The following is a 26596-nucleotide window of genomic DNA, read 5'->3' on the forward strand; positions in this document are numbered from 1 at the left end:
AGGAACACCTACACCAAACACACAATGAATTATACTTTATTTATTCACAATGTGAAAAATGAATGGCGGAAAAAACATTGGAACCATTTCCGTTTTTTTAAATGCATAAAATCAAAAAATAATGAATAGCTAATAAAAAAAAAGCACAATCTGAGCTTTCTAACAGTGTAAGGCATTACTAGGTACTGTTCATGGCCTACATGAACATACATGTGTTTTATATGGCCATCCACTTAACGTTAACGGTCAACAGGTTAAAATTATGCAGAATTCGGTTGAAATACTTGTGGAGTAGTAAAATTGGCTAACGAATTGTCAAAAACATGGTTTTATATGGCACAGCAGAAATTACAAGTGTCACCGGTTCTTGAATATGCAATTTTTTTTATGAGAAAACTACTGTTCTGACATTTTAAACATTGTGTATGATACAAAACCCAGAGATAGAGAGAAAGAGCTACACAGTAAGAAGTTCAGTCTAAGATTGTATTGTGTATAATGAATGTTATGAACAAACCTATCGGCCGCTATACGGACCTAGTAGTGTGTGTGTGTGGGGGGGTAAATCCATTTGAATTGAATCACTTTTTGACAGCATCACTTTTGATTAAGCAACATTTGTCAAACATGTTTTCCCATTTAAGAAGTGGTCAAAAAGGGACATCTTGGACCTGAATGCCAAAACTTTCAAAAGATAGAGGTTCCCAAAGTTGACCCATTTGCACACCCCACCATACCATGACACGTGTCTTCATCACTGACTGAAAAAAAGGTAAACAGTTGAGTTTGATATCATTTAAAAGCGTACAAAGCAGGGTTGTCAAATTATTTTAGAATTTCTTAAAAACAAAATAAAGAAATAGGTTTGAATCTTTAACGTCAATTTTGAAAAGAAATTGAACTCCGATTTATTTCTAATTGGGTAAGGTACATCCAGAACCCCAACACCCACAGTCATCTCGGTTTCTGTCTGCAGTCCTGATGTATCTGTAGTGACTTTCAGAGTCAACCTGTTTGTAGTCCATAAAATGCCATGTTTGTAGTCCGTTCCTCTCTAAGGTGTGAATGAGTTCTCCTGTTTGTCATTGATAGAATACCATATTCATAGTCAATGAAAAATGTTTTTAGTTCATAATATGGTGCGTTGTTTGTAAACCATGATATACTGCCATGTTTGTAGTCCATAATATGCTGCCATGTTTGTAGTCCATCCCCCTCTCAAAGGAAGGTGTGGAAGATCAGTGACTTGAGGCTCCTACTGTTGGGAATGTTCTGAACGGAGTACTTGATGGCTTTGTAGAACCTAGGACACGTTCCCAAGTGAGAGAGTGGTGAACGTCGCACTGTCCGGCGGTTGTTATGCATTGTCCAGAACCCGATGGAGTAACGGGATAACACCTCGATGCTGACGGTGTGTTGCCCGGGCGACCACTGGGTCAGTCTGACGACTGTAACCATGGAGCCAAAGCCGCAGGAGTGAGAAGTCACGCCACGAAATACAGACTCCTCGGGACATAGTGACACGCCTCTCTCCCACGATATACCTCCATCCTCCCACCCCTCTCCCATGTCACCTAGGTTACACAGGGCCACAAGACACACACCCTCCAGAGCCTGGTTGCTTTTAAAACCCAGCAGGATTCCAACCAGCCTAGGGACCGCCCCCAAACGCAACAACTGCTCCTGTTGACACCCTGAGAGAGAGAGAAATATGTGTAAGAAAGGTTAGGTTAAGGGCTTAGACTTGAAGCGTTAGATATAAGGCTGTGGTCGAGGGTTAGGGGTCAGAGGTTAGCGATGACTCACGGCTCTCGTAGCAGATACGAGCGATAGCGCGGCCAGCGTGTATCAGCAGCTCCTGATCCCTGGAGACCAGCACAGACAGCAGAGCAGATGACACCCCTGTCTCCCCACACCTCTCCCTGATCACCGCTGATGGAGAAAGACGCAGTGAATGACAACCATGAGAGGCAGAGAGAGGGAGAGAGAGAGGCAGAGAGAGGGAGAGAGAGGGAGAGAGAGAGAGAGAGGCAGAGAGAGGGAGAGAGAGGGAGAGAGAGGGAGAGAGAGAGAGAGAGAGGGAGAGAGGCAGAGAGAGAGAGAGGCAGAGAGAGGCAGAGAGAGGGAGAGAGAGAGAGAGAGGGAGAGAGAGGCAGAGAGAGAGAGAGAGGCAGAGAGAGAGAGAGAGAGAGGCAGAGAGAGGCAGAGAGAGGCAGAGAGAGAGAGAGAGAGAGAGGCAGAGAGAGGCAGAGAGAGAGAGAGGCAGAGAGAGAGAGAGAGAGGCAGAGAGAGGCAGAGAGAGAGAGAGGCAGAGAGAGGCAGAGAGAGAGAGAGACTTACTTTCTCTGGCCAGTTCTGACACCAGTTTAGCAGTCATTAAAGTAAGCGGTCCTCTCCTCCTAAGGGCTTGAGCCAGAGTAGGTAATACACCACTCACTGCCACCTGTTCCGCAGCCCCACGCTCTACACACCACACACACAAAGAGAGATTAAATGCACAGCATCATATTAACAAGCGCAATATACACTCTTTACTGTATTCTCCCTCCATTTACCTACAAGCCATCCAGGCATGCATGTGAATACTGTGTGTGCGTGACTGTGTGAGTGTAACCGATGTGAAATGGCTAGCTAGTTAGCGGGGTTCGCGCTAATAGCGTTTCAATTGGTGACGTCACTCGCTCTGAGACCTTGAAGTAGGTGTTCTCCTAGCTCTGCAAGGGCCGAGGCTTTTGTGGAGCGATGGGTAAGGATGCTTCGAGGGTGGCTGTTGTCGATGTGTGCAGAGGGTCCCTGGTTCGAGCCCAGGTAGAAGCGAGGAGAGGGACGGAAGCTAAACTGTTTTATGAATAATGTGTGTGCCATGTAAACTCAGCAAAAAAAGAAACATCCCCTTTTCAGGACCCTGTCTTTCAAAGATAATTTGTAAAAATCCAAATAACTTCACAGATCCTCATTGTAAAGGGTTTAAACACTGTTTCCCATGCTTGTTCAATGAACCATAAACAATTAATGAACATGCACTTCTGGAACGGTCAGGAGATGCACTGCTGTACTTAATGCAGCTGGTGGCCACACGAGATACGGACTGTTACTTTTGACCCCACCTTTGTTCAGGGACACATTATTCCATTTCTGTTAGTCACATGTCGGTGGAACTTGTTCAGTTTATGTCTCAGTTGTTGAATCTTGTTAAGTTCATACAAATATTTACACATGTTAAGTTTGCTGAAAAAAATCTGCAGTTGACAGTGAGAGGACGTTTCTTTTTTTGCTGAGTTTATGTACATTGTGTATGGTTTGTTTACGTGTGTGTGAGTTTAATCCAGGCAGGTTAATCAACCCTGTGACCTTTTCGCCCTCCCATTTCGTCTCTCTTTCTCCCTCCCTCCCTCTCTCTCCCTCAGACACAAACGGCTTAGCGACTGTTTGTCCAATTGGTCACGCATCCAACTCTCCCGCTCTCAACCCCTTCCTTCCTTCTCTCTCTTGTTCCTCACTTGTTACCACAAATGTCTCTTCTTAAAATGTGATTTTAAACCTATCCTTAACCGTAAACTGAAAAACACACTGCTAACCCTAACCTAAAATAAGACCAAAAAGCTCATTTTGGTGTTCATGAATTTCTACGATATTTTGACTTTGTGGCTGTGGTAACTAATGGAAACCCCTTCCTTCCATCCTTTTTAACAATAGCTTGGCTACTGTAAATAATATATTTTTGGAGAATAGACAAAATCGAAGTTCTCCCTTGAAGGAAAGGCCACCTTTTTGTGTAATTTTTGGTTTCGTTGGCAGGTTGTGTCCTCTTTGCTGTGGTCAGAGGTGTGTGTGTGTGACTCACGTTTTTCCTGTATGACAGTAAGTACTGTTTCCAGGTGAGGTCGGAGTTCATCCTCGATGAGATCAGTACTGACCACAATGGCATCTAATGCATTAGTGAGAGGGTCTGAGAGGATGAGAGAGAGAGATGATTGAATATGAATAGTTACTGTACCAGTTCGCTTGTTACGATCTCCCTATAACCATAGTACAGCATTGGTTAATACGTTTGGCTGTGGGCTGGGAGACCTGGGGTCAAGACCCTTCAATATGAACCCTGGTACAGTAAAATTATGGTGAGCTCTGGCATCGTTTTCATCCCACCTCAAGTACCGATTTGAAATGAATAACATTGTACCACATATACATGACAGCGCTATAGACACCACAAGCAAACGTAGCAGACATGAGTCGGCCTCGTGATGAGGTACCCCTGTCCACGAACAAAATCAGTTTCACCTTCAGCCCAGGAGGTTTAACGGTCAAGACGTTGGTTTCTCCCATTGGGGACACGGGTTCAGATCCCAGCCTGGGACACATACAACACGTACCCTACAGAGTAGTGTAAACCTAAGTGACTATGTCAGTGTATAATTAAGATATAAGGCACGAGGGTTGTGGCATAAGGCATTAGGCCACGGCTAAGGGTCACTCCGCTTTTCGTTGTGCAACAGCTCTTAGCCGTGGTATATTGGCAAAATACCACAAACCCCCGAGGTGTCACTGGTTACCAACGTAATTTAGCAGTAAAACAAATAAACGTTTAGTCATACCTGTGCTATATACCACGCCTGTCAGCCAATCAGCAGGGCTCGAACCACCCAGTTTATAATGTACTGATATAGAAGTGTAAGGTACATAGCAACAGCAGCTGTGTCAGGTCGCATAGTAATCCCCTCCTGTGGCGCGCTGTACACACTGGTGCCATGCTAGTGTCCATATCAAATGAAGCAATATCCGTGGTGTAATGCTCAGTGCTCAATAGTATGTTTAGTGTGTGGCTCAGTCCAACGCAGCGTAGTGTCTATCTTCACACACCAAACTTAAAAAAAAAAAACGCAATTCTACTCAACACTCACCTTTGGGTACCACTGGCAGTAGTCGACCGGAGTCACTGGTCGGCCGCAGTCTATCCATGTGTGTGTTGTGGGTGTGTATGCGTGCATATGTGTCAGTATAGACTCCCATCCGGCCTTTTTGTTGCAGTTGTTTCTCAAACCGTCTGTCAACCAGACAATGTTTTCTACACACCTCTGCACTCCCCCTATATCTTATCCGTATCTCTTCGCCAGCTTTCTGGAACATCTGTCTGTTGCTGTTTCAGACACCGTCTTCTCCTTTCTTTCTACCTCGTCTCTCTTCCCTCCTCTATGATACGCTCAGCAAGCCCCGAATCCATTTATTTCCTTCTTGCCTTTTATGTTACATATTCCGTACTCCCGCTCTTTCAGGCGTTTTTCTTTCTCTCCCTCCCTCCTCCTCCTCCTCTACGCTAATACAGAGTAAATCCTAATTCCCTGCAAAGCTCCCTCGGTTCCTCCCTCCCTTTCACCCGCTGTGTTGGCAGACAATTCATTACCACAGTAAACATATCCATATAACCTAGCGGTCATACAGGTTTTCTACCCTTCATTCTTCTATGGGATTTTACACTTAAGATTCCTTTTATCAAGGTGACTTTTATCAATATATTTGCCTGTATTTCATCAAATGAAATGCTGATTAGCTGTTAATGTGGCTATCATAAAGAACTACAAATGCCATGATGATTTGGACGAGGCTGCCAAATCTCTGCAAAATTAAGAATCTCTGGATTAACTATCTAAAGTTAGCTAAATGTTGTAATGAATAAATTGGTAACATTTCTTTAAATGGACAATTCTGAACTGTCTTGGGCAAAGTCTAAAATGACACAATACCTGTTAGCAAAGGTGTCAGCTAGAGATGACATGAGGGACCTTGCAGGGATTTATAGTCTTGCATGATGTCTACTTTGATGTTAATTAGCACTTTCGAATCAGAGCCGAATATATTGATAAAAGTAAACCTTGTCCAAAAGAGATTTGCATGGTTATCAAAACGCCACGCCAGAGTAAGCCTACATGAAACACAGCCCTTATTCTAGGCGTTTTTAAAATCCCCTTTGGGAAAAACGAATGGTGGAAAAAGGATTGGAACCATTTCCCTGTTTGACCGCCAGTTTTATGGGGCTTTATAGGCCCTTGGCTTGGTTGACTTGGCAGATTTACATTCGGCTGAATGAGCAAGGTGTTTTGCTAATCCTTGTACGTGAGGATTTCTTACTGGGTAGTTCTTTAGAATGCAGGATGATTTGTAGATCAGTGGTTCTGCACAGCACCTTGCTCAAACCATTTAAAATGTCCTTATTATTTTGTGTTTTGAAAAAAAGGTTAAGGCTAATAATACTCTGATCATTGTCTGATCGCTCCCAACCCATAAGAATCCCCACCCAGTTTACGTTAAAATGGTGGAAACACTCTACGGGCGAATAACTGCCCCCTACTGCAAGCAGTGAGGACAGCAGGAAAGAGTGATCTATGATCACACACAGAGATGCATACAAAGCTCTCCCTCGCCCTCCATTTGGCAAATCTCATAATTCTATTCTCCTGATTCCTGCTTACAAGCAAAAACTAAAGCAGGAATTACCAGTGACTCAATCAATACAGAAGTGGTCAGATGACGCAGACGCCACAAGACTGTTTTGCTAGCACAGACTGGAAAACTTTCGGGGATTCATCCAATGGTATTGAGGGGTATACCACCTCAGTGACTGGCTTCATCAATAAGTGCATCGACGACATCGTCCTCACAGTGACCATACGTACATATGCCAACCAGAAGCCATGGATTACAGGCAACATCCGCACCGAGCTAAAGGCTAGAGCTGCCACTTTTAAGGAGCGGGACACTTATCCAGACGCTTATAAGAAATCCTGCTATGCCATCAGACAAATTATAAAAAAATAGGCAAAGCGTCAATACAGAACTAAGAATGAATCCTACTACACCGGCTCTGACGCTCGTCGGACGTAGCAGGGCTTGCAAACTATCACGGACTACAAAGGGAAACCCAGCCACAAGCTGCCCAGTGACGCGAGCCTACCAGACGAGCTAAAGGCCTTTTATTTGGTCATTAGTATTTTATTAGAATCCCCATTATCTTTTGCAAAAGCAGCAGCTACTCTTCCTGGGGTTCAACATGAAACATAATACAGAATGACACAATACAGAACATCAATAGAAAACAGCAGCTCAAGGACAGAACTACATACATATTTTTTAAAGGCACACGTAGCCTACATATCAATGCATACACACAAACTATCTAGGTCAAATAAGGGAGAGAAGATGTGCCATGAGGTGTCACTTCATCTGTTTTTAAACCAGGTTTGCTATTTATTTGAGCAATATAAGATGGAAGGAAGTTCCATGCAATAAGGGCTCTATATAATATTGGATGTTTTCTTGAATTTGTTCTGGATTTGGGGACTGTGAAAAGACCTGGTGGGATAAGTGTGTGTGTGTCAGAGCGATGTGTAAGTTGACAATGCAAACAATTTGGGATTTCAACACATTAATGTTTCTTATAAAAATAAGAAGTGATGCAGTCAGTCTCTCCTCAACTCTTAACCAAGAGAGACTGGCATGCATAGTATTTCAGCCCTAGCATCTTTATTACGACTAGACCTCTCCCCATCTTTACAACCATTGAATCTATATTTTTTGACCATGACAGTTTACAATCTAAGGTAACGGCACGTAATTTAGTCTCCTAAACTTGTTCAACAGCCACACCATTCAATACCAGATTCAGCTGAGGTCTAGCACTTAAGGAGTTATTTGTACCAAATACAATGCTCTTAGTTTTAGAGATGTTCAGGACCAGTTTATTACTGGACACCCATTCCAAAACAGACTGCAACTCTTTGTTAAGGGTTTCAGTGACTTCATTAGCTGTGGTTGCTGATGCGCATACAGTTGAATCATCAGCATACATGGACACACATGCTTTGTTTAATGCCAGTGGCAGGTCATTGGTAAAAATAGAAAAGAGTGGAGGGCCTAGAGAGCTGCCCTGCGGTACACCACATGCTCGCTTCGAGGCAAGCAACACTGAAGCATGCATGAGAGCACCAGCTGTTCCAGACAACTGTGTGATCACACTCTCCGTAGCTGATGTGAGTGAGCAAGATCTTTAAGACAGGACAACATTCACATATTACCAGGACGTGTACTCAAGAGTATGCGCGGACCAACTGGCAAGTGTTTTCACTGACATTTTCAACCTCTCCCTGACCAGGTCTGTAATACCTGCATGTTTCAAGCAGACCAGCATAGTCCCGGTCTCCAAGAAAGCGAAGGTAACCTGCCTAAATGACTACTGCCCTGTAGCACTCACGTCGGTAGCCATGAAGTGCTTGGAAAGTCTGGTCATGGCTCACATCAACACCATAATCCTGTAAACCCTAGATCCACTCCAATTCGCATACCACCCCAACAGATCCACAGATGACGCAATCTCAATAGCACTCCACACTGCCGTTTCCCACCTGACAAAATTAACTCCTGTGAGAATGCTGTTCATTGACTACAGCTCAGCGTTCAACACCATAGTGCCCACAAAGCTCATCACTAAGCTGAGGACCCTGGGACTAAACACCTCCCTCTGCAACTGGATCCTGGACAACAACACATTACCACACTGATCCTCAACACGGGGTGCGTGCTCAGTCCCTCCTGTACTCCATGTTCACCCACGACTGCGTGACCAAGCACGACTCCAACACTATCATTAAGTTTGCTGACGACACAACAGTGGTAGGCCTGATCACCGACAACGATGAGACAGCCTATAGGGAGATCAGAGACCTGGCAGTGTAGTGCCAGGACAACAACCTCTACTTCAACATGATCAAGACAAAAAGGAGCTGATCGTGGACTATAGGAAAATAATGGCCGAACACACCCCCATTCACATCGACAGGGCCGTAGTGGAGCAGGTCGAGAGTTTGAAGTCCCTTGGTGTCTACATCACTGGCAAACTATCATGGTCCAAACACACCAAGACAGTCATGAAGAGGGCACGACAACACCTTTTCCCCCTCAGGAGACTGAATATACTTGGCATGGGTCCCATTATCCTCAAAAAGTCCTAGAGCTGCACCATCGAGAGCATCCTGACCGGTTGCATCACCGCCTGGCATGGCAACTGCTTGGCATCCAACCGTAAGGCGCTACAGAGGGTAGTATGTACGGCCCAGTGCATCACTGGGGCCAAGCTTCCTGCTATTCAGGACCTCAATACGAGGCGGTGTCAGAGGAAGGCCCCAAAAAATTGTCAAAGACTCCAGTCTCCCAAGTCATAGACTGTTCTCTCTGCTACCACACAGCAAGCCGTACCGGAGCACCAAGTCTAGGTCCAAAAGGCTCCGTAACAGCTTCTACCCCAAGCAATAAGACTGCTGACCAATTAACCAAATGACCAACCGGACTATTTACATTGAACCCCCCCCCCCTCGACTAACCTGTACCCCCGCACATTGACCCAGTGCTGGTACCCCCTGTATATAGCATTGTTATTGTTATTTTATTGTTACATGACATTTTTTTGTTTATTTTGTAAATATTTTCTTAACTCTTTCTTGAACTGCATTGTTGGTTAAGGGCCTGTAAGTAAGCATTTCAAGGTAAGGTCTACTACACCTGTTGTATTCGGCGCATGTGACAAATCAAATTTGATTTGCTATACCTATCCAATTGCTTTCACCTATCCAATCCCCTCATATCTAGGCCTACACAAGTGTAGGAGCCAGAAACTGTTTCTGGAACGAGGCTATGTTTCTGTTGCCGCAACTGTTGGGGTTTCCTTTCTGCTGGAGTTTGCAGCTACACATTCTGTAACTTTTCAATTCGTTTGTGTACATCCAGCTGCAGAGTTTCCTTCTGTGTTGCCAGGAGTTCTCTTTTTGGCCATCTTTGCATTCCCCTCTTCCTCGGTATCCGTGGCAACGTGTGGGGAGGGGTTTAGCTTAACCTTCTTACCCCTCCCCTTCTCCTGAGCCGCTTCCTGTTTCCTGTCTGAGGCCCCTGAAGCGGCTCTCTTCCTGTAAGATCCCCTGGGGCCACGCTGGACGCCTCGACCCTTCTGATGTTTCAGTGGTTCCGTAGGGAGCTGGGTGTCTGTCTGGGTCTCGTTCTGGGTCTCTTGGCAGCACCGCAGGGGCTTGTTGTGGGGCTGGGCTATCACATAGAGACGTTTCAAGGGGGGTTGGGAGGCGAATGGGCCCAGGGGTGTCGGATTGGTAATAACAGGGGGGGTGACGAGGGACACGGACGTCTGAAGGGCCGGAGAAGGCCTAGTTTTGACAGTGGGAGTTTGGTGTGAAGGCATGGTGTTCACTAGACAGGCGATTAGCTGCACCTGGTAGTCAATGAGGGTAGAGATGATGTCGAAGGTGGCGTCCATCACGCCCGTGCTCATACCGTGGGTCACGTTGTCCATCAGACGACTGTTAGCTGGGTCCCTGAAACACAGTCTCATCTCCTCTAGCTGGGCTCTGAGAGGGGTGGGGGAGGAGTGAGGGGACTAATTAACAAACTGACAAATAGGAAAAGATTAAACGATGACAGATACATCATTTCCCTATCTATGGAACATATTCAGAAGTTAAGATGCTTTGAAATACCAGTAGTAACTGGCATTGATGAATGGATAACCTTGGACCCAACATAAGGTATACGTCTATGAGAGCTTACTTGGTATCGATGATCTTGGACCAGTGCTGCACAGGGTTGGTCTCCTCTATGAGCTGCTCGGCCATATTGGTGAAGTTGAGGTGTTTGATAGCTAGGGACTTCATGTCACTACACAGCATTGTGGTGTCGCCTGAAGGAACACACACACACGTTACAGAAGTTGAGGTAATCGTTTTAGGTAGCTAGGGACATGCCACTACCCAGCGTTCTTGTGTCACCTGGAGAAAATCTCTCTCTCCCTCTCTTACCCTCGGTGAGCCTGGAGAAGGCACTGGTGATATAGGCAGGGATCTCGACGGGGGGGATTCCAGCCTTAATCAGGTTTTTCACCAATCTGTTCTTGCTGTCTCGGTCTGCAGGGTTCTTCCCAGTGTACATCAGCAACGTTCTCACTGACATCTTCTCTGGCGCACCCATCCTCCTCAGCACCTATCAAATCAATAATTTCAATGACCATTGAACAGTCCCAGATCCCAAAGTGTACCTTTAAATTAAATGAAAACAATATATACTGAACAAAAATATAAAACACAACATGTAAAGTGTTGGTCCCATATTTCATGAGCCGAAATAAAAGATCCCAGAAATGTTCCATACGCACAAAAAGCTAAATTTCTTCTTTGCCAAGATAATCCATCCACCTGACAGGTGTGGCATATCAAGAAACTGATTAAACAGTATGATCATTACACAGGTGCGCCTTGTGCTGGGGACAACAAAAAGGCCACTCTATGCAGTTTTGTCGCACAATACCACAGATATCTCAAGTTTTGAGGGAGCGTGCAATTGGCATGCTGACTGCAGGAATGTCCACCAGAGCTGTTGTACTGAGAATGTAATGTTAATTTCTCTACCATACGCTGCCTCCAATACCGTTTTAGAGAATTTGGCAGTACGTCCAACAGGCCTCACAACCATATATGTGGAGCCACGTGTGGAGCCCAGGACCTCCACATCCAGCTTCTTCACCTGCAGGATCGTCTGAGACCAGCCACCAGGTCAGCTGATGAAACTGAGGAGTATTTCTGTATGTAATAAAGCCCTTTTGTGTGGAAAATCCTATTCTGATTGGCTGGGCCTAGCTCCCCAGTGGGTGGGCATATGTCCTCCCAGGCCCATCCATGGCTGAGCCCCCTATGTGAAATCCATGGATTAGGGCCTAATCAATTTATTTCAATGGACTGATTTCCTTACATGAACTGTAAATTTATAAAAACTTTTTTTGCCATTTCTCTCCCCAATTTCGTAATATCAATTGGTAGTTGCAGTCTTGTCCCATCGCTGCAACTCTCATATGGACTTGGAAGAGGTCGAAGGTCCAGAGTCATGTCTCCTCTGAAACACGACCCTGCCAAGCCACACTGCTTCTTGACACAATACTCGCTTAACCCGGAAGCCAGGGAACACCGTACAACTGCCGACTGTGTCAGCGTGCATGCGGCTGGTCCGACACAGGAGTCGCTAGAGCGCAGGCCAGACCCTCCCCTAACCCGGACAACGCTGGGCCAATTGTGTGCCAACTTATGGGTCCCCCGGTGGCGGCCAGCTGCAACACAGCCCGGGATCGAACCCGGTCTGTAGTGACGCCTCAAGCACGGCGCTGCAGTGCCTTAGACCACTGCACCATTTGGGAGGCCTAAGTCGTTGAAATTGTTGAATGTTGCGTTTATATTTTTGTTCAGTACATGATATTTACTATTACCTCTTCTTTGTGGACCAGGTATGGCTGCGGTGCAGGTCTCACATCTCCGTGTTGCAGCATAGAGACCACCTCTGCCACGACAGTAGGGGTCTGAGTCTGGGCATCAGCCTTGGTTGGGGCTGCATCCCTGGCTGTCAGAGGCTTGGGTTGGAAGTGAACCATCTTCCTAGTCTGCCTTGGAGCATTAGGAGGGTCTATTCTCCCTACTGCAGGCTGGACTTGGGCTTTGACACTGGCTACAATCTGGGATTGAACTGTGGCCCCAGTTGGAGTCTTGATCTGGGACTGTCCTGGCACTTTAAGTGGGCCTATTTTCCCAGCTATAGTTTGGGGTGGAATTGTGATCCTGGCTGTAGTTTGGGGTTGAGTTGTGATCCTGGCTGTAGTTTGGGGTTGGGTTCTGACCCCAGCAGCATTCTTGGGCTGAGCTAGTACATAGATGTGTTTCCTAGTGCCTGGTACCTGGGTTTGCGTCGAGCCCCCAGCAGAGAAAGGTTGGGATACAATAAAGATGCGTTTTGTGGATGGGACTGGAGTCCGGGTTTGGGTTGCATCTGCAGTGGGAGTCAGAATCTGGATTTGTGGCTCTTTAGGAGCCCGCCGGGGCATGGGTACTACGTAGATGCGCTTCTTGGGGACACCGACTGATGTTTGAGATTGGGTCACGACCACAACTGGAGTCGAGGCCTGGGAAGTCCCTGGCAGTTTGGAGGGAAGTAAAAGCATTTAAATCCACAGTAACTGTGTTGTTTTCTGACATGTACTTTGCAATTTGTTTCAAATTGCAGTATTCATACGTTTGTTAACCAGCACCTCCAAGTTCATGCTAAATGATCTGCCTTTTCTCTAGTCACAAAAATACAAGCCGAGAGAACCATATACCTACCGGCTCTCTAAAAAAGTTGGGTTAGCAATTATTCCCTGTGGACATTTGTATCATATTTCGAGTGGTTGAAGGACTAACCGCTCAGACAACTGGTAGAGTAAGTTCAAATGTAATTTTATTCAACATTTTGGCTTCTAAGGAAAACTTTGACAATTTTGCAGGAATAAGTTTCAGACTTTACATCAAGCATTGGTATAAAAGTCTGATTAATATGGCAACCTTAAATTCATGCTTCAGACAATGTACATACCTGCATATTTCTCTGCCTTCTTGGCCAGATGGATCATATCCTTCCCCTCAGGGGTTCTGTTCCCTGCAATTCAATTAGAGAAGTCCTTAGTCACCAGCAAAGCAGGGTTTCTTATCAATCCTGGTCTTGGAGATGTGTACACATTTCATTATTGTCCAGTACTAACACATTAAATCAGCCAATCAAGGACTGGATAATTAGTTGATACTAGTTTGTCAGGTCAGGTGTGTTATTGGCAGTGCACAGCTAAAATGTAAATGTGCAACCCTTGTGGGTTCCTAGAACGATGGAAGCGTTGCAAGTCAATGCACACACCTAATCACCACCTTCCCTCCCACACACTCCCCTGCCGCATTCAAAACAACTGGGAACTCTGAAATCCCAGACTTACGAGCATTCAAAACAACTGGGAACTGGGGGGGAATGAGCTCTGACTGGTGAAATTGTTTTTGAAGTCTCCCAAGTCAGAAACTCTGGCATCTTTCTAGAACTGACTTTCCGACCTGAAGATGACTGATGTCATGGTTTGACCTCATTTTTTCCAAGTTCACGTGCCGCTTTCAAAACAACTCCATGTCAAATTATGAAGTCTGATCTTCAGGTCAGAAAGTCAGCTCTCCAGAAAAAGGCCAGAGCTCCAGAGTTTGAATTCTGAGTAGGATGACCGTTCAAATCAATTTTTCCCAGTCAAAGCCCGTTTTTTTTTTTTTTTGAAAGCACTGAAGTCTGAGATTTCCCAGTTCCCAGTTGTTTTGAAAGCGGCATCCTTTTATTTCTCCTCCTGCTGTCTGTGACAGTCCAGACATATCAAAGATTTTTATAACTAATACAAGGTAGATCACAGCCTGTCGTTTCCAATGAGAGCAAATTAATCATAGTAGGTAGAACAAGCAAGGGGGTGGGCAGACCCAAGCACTAGCCAGTGAGATCTTATGGGCGCATTCTAGAATTATTTGCATATTTCCGTTATGGAACGCCTACCCTGTGACGTGCGCAATAACTCAATTCGCCCTTACACTACTAAACATCGCACTTTTAAAAAAAAAACGTTGGTAAAGTGTACAAAACTTTGTCAACTCTGTTCGTAACAGAAAACTGTAATGATATCTAATGTTTAATTGATGAGAAAATTATCTGAATGTCAGCCAAAATCCATCTCACTCCATCTCCTCCCACTGCCGGCCACTGGGCTTCCTTTCATCACCATGTGGAAACGCCAACCGGATGCTTAAGATTTATACATCCGGTGAAACATCTGGATCATTGTTCAAGCTGTGATATCTTCATCATCATCATCATACCCAACCAGCTAGCTAATTAGCTACAACATCATGCTGATAGGCAATAACTAGCGTACAGCTAACACATAAATGCATGCATTTGAAATGCAAACAGTCACAAACTCGTTAATTTTCAGACTGGCTAGCAAAGCAAACATCACAAACTAGCTATCGCTTGTTAGCTAGCTGGTTAGCTACTTTGCTAGTAGAACAGTTAGCTAACATTACAGTCTGTGTTTACTAGTTAACAAACCCCTTTTGAAATGTAAACAGTTACGTTAATATTTACTAAATAATATCCATGTACTCCCAATCGCTAGTATGTTTATGCGAGGGTGAAATAATTTAGCAAGCTACCTGAGGGCTCCATGTTGATGATGCGCTATAAGATAACGTTGATGTGCGGCCAAAAATATCTGCCGTCTGATTGGTTTGACGCTGAAAATAATAGTGCACAGTGATTGGCTTGAATCTACAACGACCCAATCATATCTCTGCAAAGTGAATATAAATGTCGCGTTCAAAACAACTTCCAACTCCGGAACTCGGAAATCTCTGACTTTGAAAAAACTTCGGAAATGTACATATTACCTCGACTAACCGGTGCCCCCCGCACATTGACTCTGTACCGGTAACCCCTGTAGATAGCCTCGCTGTAGTTATTTTACCGCTGCTCTTTAATTATTTGTTACTTTTATTTATATATATTTTTTACGTTTATTTTTTTTCAACTGTATTGTTGGTTAAGGGCTTGTATAAGCATTTCAGTGTAAGGGTTGTTTGTATTCAGCGCATGTGACAAATAAAATAGGATATTTGGGCATTTTTGTGCTTTCAAGACAACTGTAATATACAGGTCAGAAAGAAGCCCGAGTACCCAGTTGTTTTAAGCGCTGCTTCTTAAAAATGTTTTATTTTTTAAAGATGTCACCTTTATTTAACCAGTTAGGCTAGTTGAGAACACCTTTATTTAACCAGGTAGGCTAGTTGAGAACACCTTTATTTAACCAGGTAGACTAGTTGAGAACAAGTTCTCATTTGCAACTGCGACCTGACCAAGATAAAGCATAGCAGTTCGACACATACAACACAATTACACATGGAATAAACAAACAAAACATTTCTAACAAACTTTCTAGAGCTCCGACTTTGTGACCTTAAGATCACTGACGTCATGATTTGACCTTATCCCAGTTGTTTTCAAGAGATCTCTACTGTCTTTGCTGTAACATTATCCAGTGTCCCTGTTTTATTGTATCAGTGCTACATTTTGAGGACATTTGACTAAATAGGTGTTCATATAGGTTGAGAAACACTGGTCGGGTGTTCGGAGTCTCCACTGGCTGAAAAGTGATTGCATTTGTTTTGAAACTGATGGCTTGTGGTTTGTTGACAACTGTAGCATTTTAACTAAACCTAATCCAGTTATGGTTGGAATGGAATGATAAACATATGGAAACCACATGTTTGACTCCATTCCATTTATTCAATTCCAGCCATTAATGAGCCCGTCCTTCTACAGCTCCTCCCACCAGGCTCCACTGACTTACATTGCAGGTTAGGAGAATGAGATTAAGGTTAGGAAAAAGGTTAGAGTTAGCTAAAATGCTACAGTTGTTAATAACTGTTATCCCAGACAACTAGATGGAGCAGTACTAGTAGCCACAACCGTACAATCCACCAGTATCATAACACCGGCTGGCCCTATTTTGCCTTCTCAAAAGAAAATGAATTTGAAAAGATGCACCATGTTTCTGAATGATGCTGCCTTGTTGACAATATGACCGGGCGGCACAGATTACTATTCAATTTGAGAAGCTCCTTCCTTATCGCTTTTTCCCGGTCACGGCACAGGCCATCCCGGTTCAGCTTAGTCAAACTCCCTCAGTGAAATAGATCAGATGCTGTGCCATTGATTCTGTCAGAAATAAAGAACATCATGGAGGTTCATTCATAAAATGAAAGCTTTAATACAAGTATTTCAGCAATCCAGGTTTCAATATAAACATACAATCATTGACAAAGTACTGGCATGATGTGTTCCCTATGTTACAATCATGGAGATTGAGAGAGGGCTATAACTAGTCCACTCATGATATAAATAAACGGGGCTATCAAATACCAGATGAGTAGGTGGAATGAATGGGTTGCCTTAACCCAAAGACCAGAATTAAGACTCATTTCTACATTGTAGGTTTTTCAATATAATCAGTTATCTTTGGATTGACTTGAATTCCACTTGAACAAAGCTGCGTTCTTCACCTCTGTGCTAACTGACAACAAAAAAAACAAAATGCAATTGATTGAATTTATCAGTAGGCAAGAGCTGCAACATTCAAAAACAAAACTCTAAACCAGAATGCTGTGAGGTCACTGAATGCCTCCCTCTCAGTGTTTGGGGTTCTGTGGGCCAGAGCAGAGTTGCGTCTAAACATCACAACGTTCCACAACGTTACTAAGACAGTTCCGCTCCCAGCTTCCCCATGGGAAAATGTTAAGCAAAGTCTGATTCCCGTGTTAAGCATTGTTTGTTCAACCGTTAAACATCTTCAGATCTGTCCTGTGGCATTGAGGCCGCTGGAGATGGTCTCGTAACCAACAGAGACGAGTGTGAGAACACTGCTCTCCACATCCTCCGGCTGACAATGCTCTTGATCCTGCTGCTGGGTTGTATCCATGGCAACACCAACCGGAGCTCCAGACTCCTGCAGCCGCATCTTCTTCCTGCCTCTGCCCCTCCCTTTGCCCTTCCCTGGCCCTTTCTCTTGACCTTTAACCCCGCCCAGCGACCCGTGCAATTTGTCGTTGCCGTTGTCTCGGGGCTTGCGGTGGCGGCGGCGGATGCGTCTCATTGGAGGGCCGGTGTCGACGGGATCGGTTGCCGCAGCGCCAGACAGGATGCGAATTTGTTTGTCGATCACCATGGTGATCATGTCGAGGGCGGCGTCGAGCATCCCGAGGCCCAAGCCGTGAGTCACGTTGTCGAACGACGCACTGTTGACCGGGTCACGAAAACACTTCCTCATCGCCTCCAGGTGGCTCCTATCGCAGAATAAAGGTGTGTTAGGGTCGGTCTCACTGTACAGAAAACGTATAGATCATAGTTAACTCGTGATTACACCGTGCTGTAACCACACTAACCTGGTTTCTATGACCTTGGACCAGTGTTGGACAGTGTTGGTCTCTGGAATAAGCTGCTTGGCCATGTTGCCAAAGTCTATGTAGTCATGGGCAAAGTCCTTCATGTCGTTACACAGGGCTTTGGTGTCACCTGGAAAACACAACAATCTATAAAGCACAAGAGATGCTCACACACACACACACACACACACACACACACACACACACACACACACACACACACACCGCTTACCCTCTGTGAGCTTGGAAAAGGAAGAAGACACAGAAGTAGTAGTACCAGGAGTAAGACCCAGTATATTTAGAGACTCCTGCAGGGTTTTCTTGCTGGCCGGGCCACGGCTGACCCTGGTGTAGGCTGCTAGTGAACGCAGAGACATCTTCTCTGGAGCCTCCAGACGACGCTTGATCTCGTCATAGGGTATCAGGTACTTGCCTAGGACCAGAGGAACAACAGACAAATTGTGTTGAGTTTTCTACTTATTCCATACTACAGCAGGTGAGGCCAACCTTCTACCTGGAGAGCTACTGGGTGTGCAGGGTTTTGCACCAGCACTGTTCTAACAACTGATTCAGTTAATTATGGTCCTGAGAATGCCTTAGACCGCTGTGCCACTCGGGAGCCCAAGAACATCCTGCAGAAAGAGAGGTCTCCAGTAGGAGGGGCCACACCTGGCCTGATTCCCTCCGTCTCTAGCTGTGGTACTTACGGGCCTTGGAACTCTTCATGTTGGGGTCCAAGAGAGACGACACCTCTGCAAACGGAACATGGGGTACGTGGTTGTGGTTCGGAGCGGCAACCTGGGTCTGGGACATGTCCTCTGCTGGGATCTGAATCTGGGCTTGCATCTGGTTCACTTCCCCCATTCGCTGCTGGCCCTGACCCTGTCCATCCCCCAGCACCATGGAGGGGAGATTGGATAACCCTTGTAACCCCGTCAGCCCCTCAACCATCATCTGCTGCGACCCCCCCTGTCCGACAGAGTTGGTCTGTTCTGAGGAGACTTGGAAGATGCCCATGACAGGTTTAACCACTCTGAACACCATGTTGCCCTGGGAGTCCACCCCCGCCAGGCTCTGATTTGATTCCATCTGCTCTGATGTCACTTCCTCTTCAATTCCTGGGTGACTGTTTTGGAGTGTGGAAGAGTTTCTCCTGAACCTTTCTATATTTGTTTGCAACGTCCGGGGTAGGATGAGAATGAGCTTTCACACTGCTCTAAGGTCAGTTATGGGTAAAGTCTGTAGGACAGAAAAAAAACAGACATCAAACTTTAGTCTACAGAGTAATAGTCATCATTAATAAGCCATTACAATAATACAAATGTCCTAATTAGATTCCCCAAGTACCTCACATCCAGACTAGGGTTGTTGTTCTTATGAATCTCTTATCTCATCGAGTCGCTATGCAGTCGATGCTTCAAAAATGTGAATTCTTAAACCCTTACGTTAGCCCGCCATTTTTTGTTTGCTGAAATCCGTACCTTTTAATAAAACGTTAATACAATACAACGACCGACTGTTTCCTTGTTGATTTTCAATTTGCGAGTTGTCCTCTTAGAGGAACAGCAATGAGAAAACAGTCGGTGGTTGTTTTTGAATAACGTTTTATTAAAAAGTATGGACTTCAGCAAACAAAGGCACGCAGATGAGAAACATAGGTACATAACAAGGGTTTGAGAATTTTCACTTTCGAAGTATCGACTGTATCGCGAGTCGGAGGTTCGTTTCTAAAACTCTAGTCTGTGCCCAACTCGTGAATCATCATGGAGTTGAGGTACTCGACTACCAATTAAATAAATAATTCCCACCAGTCGCAGATATTTATTCTCTTTCCCACCCTCTCCAATTCAGCAATGTATATTACTTATATTTAAGATTATATTCTGGTAAATAATGAATGTCTATAACATTTGTATGACATATTGTGGGCTCGTAATAAGAACGCTTTGTCGTCATGCAAAAAACAACATTAGGAGTTTTGACGTCACATTCTAACTCGCCCTCTGTTGGTCACCCACGCGCACACCGGAGGCGCTCCGGGCCGGACGTCGCTAGCAAGCTAGGTATCTTCTATTTGGCAAGGACACCTGCTTCCTATGTAAATCCAACACAGTGCATTCATTAAAAGCATGTAGCTAGCTACTCAGATGATAGATTGGGACCAATAAAGTTTGTTATAAGTACACAGTAACTGCTACCGTTGCAAGTTACCCGAACCACAGTCGCAATTCTGTTTGGTGAAAAGTAAACCGTTAATATTCGCTATTTTCGTCTAAACCTAAACATGGCTGGCTAGGCCTCAAAGGGGGAAGGTAGCGCCTTTGATAAGGCCCAATCGAAATTATGATACAACACATTCAGAACAGGTTGCACAACATTTTCGCGCTAACCTTCACTGCAGTGCAACTAGTGAGGGTTTTCCGACTCACCACTTTGCTGTTTGCGTTTTCCTAACGGCCAGCTGATCCTAGAACGGTGCGTGTGGAGACAGGAGACATTTTCCTTCTTCTCCAGATCTGCTTCGGCGGGTTGCAAATCAGCTCTAGATCTTATTCTTCTTCTTTGATGAAGTTTAACGGAGGTTGGCATCCAATAAATGTTGCATTACCGCCACCTACTAGACTGGAGAATAACTCCCCTATACGTTGCTTGAAAAATACATTAATATGCAAATACCCTACCATCTAACAAAGACTCAAAAAATATATATATACAGTACCAGTCAAAAGTTTGGACACACCTACTCATTCAAGGGATTTTCTTTATTTTTACTATTTTCTACATTGCAGAATAATAGTGAAGACATCAAAACTAAGAAATAACACATATGGCTCCATTACTGTCATCAAGGCAAAGGATGGCTACTTTGACAAATCTCAAATATAAAATCTATTTTTATTTGATTAACAATGTTTTGGTTACTACATGATTCCACGTGTGTTATTTCATTGTGTTGATGTCTTCACTATTATTCAACAATGTAGAAAATATAAAAAAATAAAGAAAAACTCTTGAATGAGATGTGTGTCCAAACTTTTGACTGGTACTGTATATTATTGGGATTTTCATTAACTTTAATCCATAGTCCTTCGAAAGAAGTATTGTTCACATATTTTTTTTAAACATTTGTATCTAAAAGCATAATATATATAATTCATATTTTGGCATATATATGACATTTTGGCAATACCCAGGCCTCCACAGTATTTCATCTGTAGGTGCTACAAAGCAGATATTGGTCTAATAAATATATCTGTAATATGAGTAGCATTTTTATTTCAATAACAATTTTCTTACATTAATTAATGATATATGTCAACAACCCTTCCTCCAAATTTCCAGTCTATGAATTAAATTTCCTGAAAATCCCCCAAATCATGTTATTTTTGTTGTTGTTGTCCTGGTTTCGTGTGGACTCACCCCATTTCCTGTTGTGACGACCTGGGCTCATAGTACAGGGGTAGTGTGTTGCCCCATAATGCTACAGAACTTCCGGTTCAGTCAGAGGTTATGTATGACATTGACCTTAAAATAGGTGTGGCCACACTTTAATCTCCTCTCACTCAAGCTTACACACACACACACACACACACACACACACACACACACACACACACTTCTTCTCATCACTGACTCCATATGGAGGGGGCGGAGATGCCGGTGGAAGAGAGAGTTCCTGTAAACATCTCCTGACAGACACACTCTGCGGTGGATGATATCGCTGAACACCATCCGTGCCGGCGGCAGGAGATGATAAACGATCTGTCGCTACACAGTGCTGCTGAAGACAAACACCCCCGCCTCGCTCTCTGTTTTCCTGTCTGTCTGTCTGTCTGTCTGTCTGTCCCTGTACCGCCTAACTCTCTGTTCATCTCTGTACCTGTCTGTTTTCCTGTCTGACTCTCTATCTGTCTGTCTGTCTGTCCCTGTACCGCCTAACTCTCTGTTCATCTCTGTACCTGTCTGTTTTCCTGTCTGACTCTCTATCTGTCTGTCTATCTGTCCCTGTACCCCCCCACTCTCTTTCTCCCTCTCTCTAGCAGTACAGCATATTCACACATCCTTACAACCCACACAGGGAGGGTTAGTACTGTGTCTGTCTGGTTGCCTCAGAGGGAAGGGTGTTGAAAAGGAGAGACTCTGAGTTTTACTGATCCGTTACCATACCAACTGTCTTAGCTGTGGGAGCTGGCTCTTTTTAATGGGACGGTTTGGGGATGAGGAGCGGGGGGAGGGGGTGGGGTAATGGGATTGGAACCTAAGCCTCTGGGTAGGATTGTGGAACACACACACACACACACTCTACAACGACATCATGAAACCTCATGAAAGCTTCAGATATGCGTGTGCTGTCATCACTCAGCCTGTGTTAAGTGAAGTTAAATCTTCAAAGCTCCACCTATTATGACCCAGTGAAGATTTCCATCAGAAGCCTACTCATGGCCTGATTCCACATGTCTAACTCTAATGCTGCAGTCTAATTCTAAATTCTAATTCTAATGTATTCTATACGTGATCATCCCTGGTCACATCCTCCCCTGTCGAACAGTATGAGTGCTATTGTAGCTCCTCAAATTAGCAATAGGAACTGGAGAGAGCTCTGTCAACCACTCAGACATGTAGTAACCCTTGTGTTGCCATGACAACTGCACATTTGTAAAATCAGCACTGTACCATGTGACTCTTGTGTAGTAGGCGAGGTACAAGATGGGTATGGAACAACAGCAACAAAGAAACAGGGACAGGTTGTGTGTGTGAGTGTGCCCTGTTTTGCTGAGTAGCAACAAGGTTATAGGTAGGTGTGATTCAGCCCGATTCCAATCCCCTCACTAGCCTTCATCATAAGGAGAGTAAACAAGAGCCAAAGGAAGGGTGCAAATTATCTGATTTGAACCATGCTTCTTCTTTGGCTGGAGGAGGTGAAGGAAAGGAGACAAGGAGAGTTGGATGAGAGAGAGAGATAAGATAATCATCTACACATTGACTGGCTGGAGGAGGTGAAGGAAATGAGACAAGGAGTGTTGGATGAGAGATAAGATAATCATCTACACATTGACTGGCTGGAGGAGGTGAAGGAAAGGAGACAAAGAGAGTTGGATGAGAGAGAGAGATAAGATAATCATCTACACATTGACTGGCTGGAGGAGGTGAAGGAAAGGAGACAAGGAGTGTTGGATGAGAGATAAGATAATCATCTACACATTGACTGGCTGGAGGAGGTGAAGGAAAGGAGACAAAGAGAGTTGGATGAGAGAGAGAGATAAGATAATCATCTACACATTGACAGGCTGGAGGAGGTGAAGGAAAGGAGACAAAGAGAGTTGGATGAGAGAGAGATAAGATAATCATCTACACATTGACAGGCTGGAGGAGGTGAAGGAAAGGAGACAAAGAGAGTTGGATGAGAGAGAGAGATAAGATAATCATCTACACATTGACTGGCTGGAGGAGGTGAAGGAAAGGAGACAAGGAGTGTTGGATGAGAGATAAGATAATCATCTACACATTGACAGGCTGGAGGAGGTGAAGGAAATGAGACAAGGAGTGTTGGATGAGAGAGAGAGATAAGATAATCATCTACACATTGACAGGCTGGAGGAGGTGAAGGAAAGGAGACAAATTGAGTTGGATGAGAGAGAGAGATAAGATAATCATCTACACATTGACTGGCTGGAGGAGGTGAAGGAAAGGAGACAAGGAGTGTTGGATGAGAGATAAGATAATCATCTACACATTGACTGGCTGGAGGAGGTGAAGGAAATGAGACAAGGAGTGTTGGATGAGAGAGAGAGATAAGATAATCATCTACACATTGACTGGCTGGAGGAGGTGAAGGAAAGGAGACAAGGAGTGTTGGATGAGAGATAAGATAATCATCTACACATTGACTGGCTGGAGGAGGTGAAGGAAAGGAGACAAGGAGTGTTGGATGAGAGATAAGATAATCATCTACACATTGACAGGCTGGAGGAGGTGAAGGAAATGAGACAAAGAGAGTTGGATGAGAGAGAGAGATAAGATAATCATCTACACATTGACTGGCTGGAGGAGGTGAAGGAAAGGAGACAAGGAGTGTTGGATGAGAGATAAGATAATCATCTACACATTGACTGGCTGGAGGAGGTGAAGGAAAGGAGACAAGGAGTGTTGGATGAGAGATAAGATAATCATCTACACATTGACAGGCTGGAGGAGGTGAAGGAAAGGAGACAAGGAGAGTTGGATGAGAGATAAGATAATCATCTACACATTGACAGGCTGGAGGAGGTGAAGGAAAGGAGACAAGGAGTGTTGGATGAGAGAGAGAGATAATATAATCATCTACACATTGACAGGCTGGAGGAGGTGAAGGAAATGAGACAGGGAGAGTTGGATGAGAGATAAGATAATCATCTACACATTGCATTGGCTTCCAGCTCAGCACAGAGCTAACCAGAGAATCAGCAGTCGCCTGCTCAATACACACACACACTCACACAGGCAGAGCAGAGATCTGGGTTAGAGATAACAAACCTTTACCAATGAACACCAAACTTCAAAGACTTGTGAAGACAAAAACACATTTAGCTTTTAACTTCATGAGGGATCTTATGCCCTGAAGTCGGTAGATAAAACAAAGTCTGTAAAAAAAGACGAGTAGTTTTTCTAATTTCTCTACAATCCAAGAAAAATACGTTCCATAAAGAACCCGAAAAGGGTTCTATCGCTTGCTTCATACCCCTTAAAGTTCTAGAACCCTTTTGTAGCGTTCTTTCATCAGAACCCTAGGGATTCTTCTTCACGGAACCAAAGGTAGCCCCATTTATAACCCTGTATGGTGCAATTTATTAATTAAGGCTACTACTAATGAATAGTCATATTTCTAGCAAAGAATATATTAAAATTGGGACTGTCAAATGATTCAAATGTAATTGAGTTAATCACAGGATTTGCTACGATTAATCGCAAATTCTGAAATTAAGATTTTGTTTATATAAAAACGTTACACTAATATTGACATATTGATTTGGTCTAAAGTGACGGTTAGCAAAATCAGGTCAATTGAAAAAGCGCACTTTCTTTAACCTCAATGTCAATTTGTTTTTACATGGCGTTGTTTTCAGTGTGTTTTCAGTGTGTTTTGAACACTTTCAGACAATGTGATTAATCACCATTAAACAAAAATAGTGCACTAAAATTACAAACATACAATAAATGATTAAAGAATGGACAAAAGACTACCCACATAGTTTTTAGATTGTATTGTCATCACAGTCACATTCAAACACAGATCAGGTAATGCTAACGCAATTTGGAAATATGCACTGGTGGCCAGGGAGGCATCTCTTTGTTTGAATGATGGCCCATGCCAGTCTTGGTACAAACGCTGGCTGACTTCTTTATGGAACAGTAGGCCTGCAGTATGGGTTGTTGCCTGGCCTGAGAAGAAAAACGGAGCAAAAACACGAGTTAATCTACAGAAATAAACATGAGTTAATCGGCCAAAATTAAGACAAAATGCCATGCAGATACAGTTGAAGTCGGAAGTTTACATACACCATAGCCAAATACATTTAAACTAAATTTTTCACAATTCCTGACATTTAATCATAGTAAAAATTCTATGTCTTGGGTCAGTTAGAATCACCACTTTATTTTAAGAATGTGAAATGTCAGAATAATAGTAGAAAAAATGATTTATTTCAGCTTAAATTTTTTACAAGTTACATACACTCAATTAGTATTTGGTAGCATTGCCTTTAAATTGTTTAACTTAGGTCAAACATTTCAGGTAGCCCACATGCTTCCCACAATAAGTTAGCCCATTCCTCCGGACAGAGCTGGTGTAACTGAGTCAGGTTTTTAGGCCTCCTTGCTTGCACAGACTTTTTCAGTTCTGCCCACACATTTTCTATAGGATTGAGGTCAGGGCTTTGTGGCCACTCCAATACCTTGACTTTGTTGTCCTTAAGCCATTTTGCCACAACGTTGGAAGTATGCTTGGGGTCATTGTCCATTTGGAAGACCCATTTGCGACCAAGCTTTAACTTCCTGACTGATGTCTTGAGATGTTGCTTCAATATATCCACATAATTTTCCTCCTCATGATGCCATCTATTTTGTGAAGTGCACCAGTCCCCACTGCAGCAAAGCACCCCCACAACATGATGCTGCCACCCCTGTGCTTCACGGTTGGGATGGTGTTCTTCGGCTTGCAAGCCTCCCCCTTTTTCTTAAAAAAATAACTATGGTCATTATGGCCAAACAGTTCTATTTTTGTCAATGTAAATTGTCTAGTGGCGATTGTTATGAATTGTTCAGCAGTCTAATGGCTTGAGGGTAGAAGCTGTTGATCCTAGACTTGGTGCTCCGGTGCCGATTGCCGTGTGGTAGCAAACAAAACAGTCTATAGGTGGGTCTGGAGTCTCTGACAATTTTATGGGCTTTCCTCTGACACCACCTATTGTATAGGTCCTGGATGGCAGGAAGCTTGGCCCCAGTATAGTACTGGGCCGTTCGCACTACCCTCTGTAGCGCCTTACGGTCAGATGCCGAGCAGTTGCCACACCAGGCGGTGATGCAACCGGCCAGGATGCTCTCGATGGTGCAGCTGTAGAACCTTTTGAGGATCTTGGGGCCCATGCCAAATATTTTCAGTCTCTCCCAAGCCCGTTGGGAGTTGCAGCAATAAGACAAGATCGTTAATACCAATTGATATCACCAAATTGGGGGTAAAATTTCATTTTTTTAAAAAT

General features: G+C 44.1%; 3 protein-coding genes across 8 annotated transcripts; all 3 read right to left on the bottom strand.

Moving 5' to 3' along the window:
- Nucleotides 1–310: 310 nt before the first annotated feature.
- Nucleotides 311–6826, bottom strand: LOC110491352 (uncharacterized). Its single transcript, XM_036946132.2, has 5 exons — nucleotides 4902–6826; nucleotides 3845–3949; nucleotides 2341–2463; nucleotides 1807–1932; nucleotides 311–1694 (listed from the first exon to the last, which is right to left on the bottom strand). The coding sequence occupies exons 1-5, from the start codon at nucleotides 5125–5127 to the stop codon at nucleotides 1219–1221; spliced, it is 1056 nt and encodes a 351-aa protein (XP_036802027.2). The 5' UTR covers nucleotides 5128–6826; the 3' UTR covers nucleotides 311–1218.
- A 140-nt stretch (nucleotides 6827–6966) lies between these two features.
- On the bottom strand, nucleotides 6967–15154 carry LOC149976547 (uncharacterized). Of its 3 annotated transcripts, none has more exons than XM_090201881.1 (6): nucleotides 15078–15154; nucleotides 13441–13503; nucleotides 12305–13002; nucleotides 10851–11031; nucleotides 10603–10732; nucleotides 6967–10403 (listed from the first exon to the last, which is right to left on the bottom strand). In XM_090201881.1, the coding sequence occupies exons 1-6, from the start codon at nucleotides 15088–15090 to the stop codon at nucleotides 9752–9754; spliced, it is 1737 nt and encodes a 578-aa protein (XP_090058007.1). In that variant the 5' UTR covers nucleotides 15091–15154; the 3' UTR covers nucleotides 6967–9751. The 3 variants fall into 3 exon arrangements, with proteins under 3 accessions (XP_090058007.1, XP_090058008.1, XP_090058009.1); XM_090201882.1 differs by having other exon boundaries at nucleotides 12767–13002; nucleotides 15078–15145; XM_090201883.1 differs by lacking the exon at nucleotides 12305–13002 and having other exon boundaries at nucleotides 15078–15128.
- Nucleotides 15155–16666: 1512 nt separating this feature from the next.
- On the bottom strand, nucleotides 16667–21296 carry LOC110491353 (uncharacterized). Of its 4 annotated transcripts, XM_021564733.3 has the most exons (6): nucleotides 20291–20599; nucleotides 19850–19955; nucleotides 18569–19100; nucleotides 18094–18294; nucleotides 17862–17991; nucleotides 16667–17762 (listed from the first exon to the last, which is right to left on the bottom strand). In XM_021564733.3, the coding sequence occupies exons 3-6, from the start codon at nucleotides 18948–18950 to the stop codon at nucleotides 17270–17272; spliced, it is 1206 nt and encodes a 401-aa protein (XP_021420408.3). In that variant the 5' UTR covers nucleotides 18951–19100; nucleotides 19850–19955; nucleotides 20291–20599; the 3' UTR covers nucleotides 16667–17269. The 4 variants fall into 4 exon arrangements, with proteins under 4 accessions (XP_021420408.3, XP_021420407.3, XP_090058010.1 ...); XM_021564732.3 differs by lacking the exon at nucleotides 19850–19955 and having other exon boundaries at nucleotides 20291–21296; XM_090201884.1 differs by lacking the exon at nucleotides 19850–19955 and having other exon boundaries at nucleotides 20252–20419.
- Nucleotides 21297–26596: the final 5300 nt, after the last annotated feature.

The sequence above is a fragment of the Oncorhynchus mykiss genome, chromosome 16 (genome assembly GCF_057628025.1).
Source record: "Oncorhynchus mykiss isolate SJ-2025 chromosome 16, ASM5762802v1, whole genome shotgun sequence".
Lineage (NCBI taxonomy): Eukaryota > Metazoa > Chordata > Actinopteri > Salmoniformes > Salmonidae > Oncorhynchus > Oncorhynchus mykiss.

Coding starts and splice junctions, on each gene's coding strand:
- LOC110491352 (XM_036946132.2), bottom strand. CDS start 5,127: ATGTTCCAGAAAGCTGGCGAAGAGATACGGATAAGATATAGGGGGAGT. Junction 2,464..3,844: donor TACTGTCATACAGGAAAAAC/GTGAGTCACACA, acceptor TGTGGTGTGTAG/AGCGTGGGGCTGCGGAACAG. Junction 1,695..1,806: donor TCGTATCTGCTACGAGAGCC/GTGAGTCATCGC, acceptor TCTCTCTCTCAG/GGTGTCAACAGGAGCAGTTG.
- LOC149976547 (XM_090201881.1), bottom strand. Junction 10,733..10,850: donor CTTCTCCAGGCTCACCGAGG/GTAAGAGAGGGA, acceptor GTGTTCCTTCAG/GCGACACCACAATGCTGTGT. Junction 10,404..10,602: donor TCCAAGATCATCGATACCAA/GTAAGCTCTCAT, acceptor CACCCCTCTCAG/AGCCCAGCTAGAGGAGATGA.
- LOC110491353 (XM_021564732.3), bottom strand. CDS start 18,950: ATGGAATCAAATCAGAGCCTGGCGGGGGTGGACTCCCAGGGCAACATG. Junction 18,295..18,568: donor CATGAAGAGTTCCAAGGCCC/GTAAGTACCACA, acceptor CTCTGGTCCTAG/GCAAGTACCTGATACCCTAT. Junction 17,992..18,093: donor CTTTTCCAAGCTCACAGAGG/GTAAGCGGTGTG, acceptor TGTGTTTTCCAG/GTGACACCAAAGCCCTGTGT.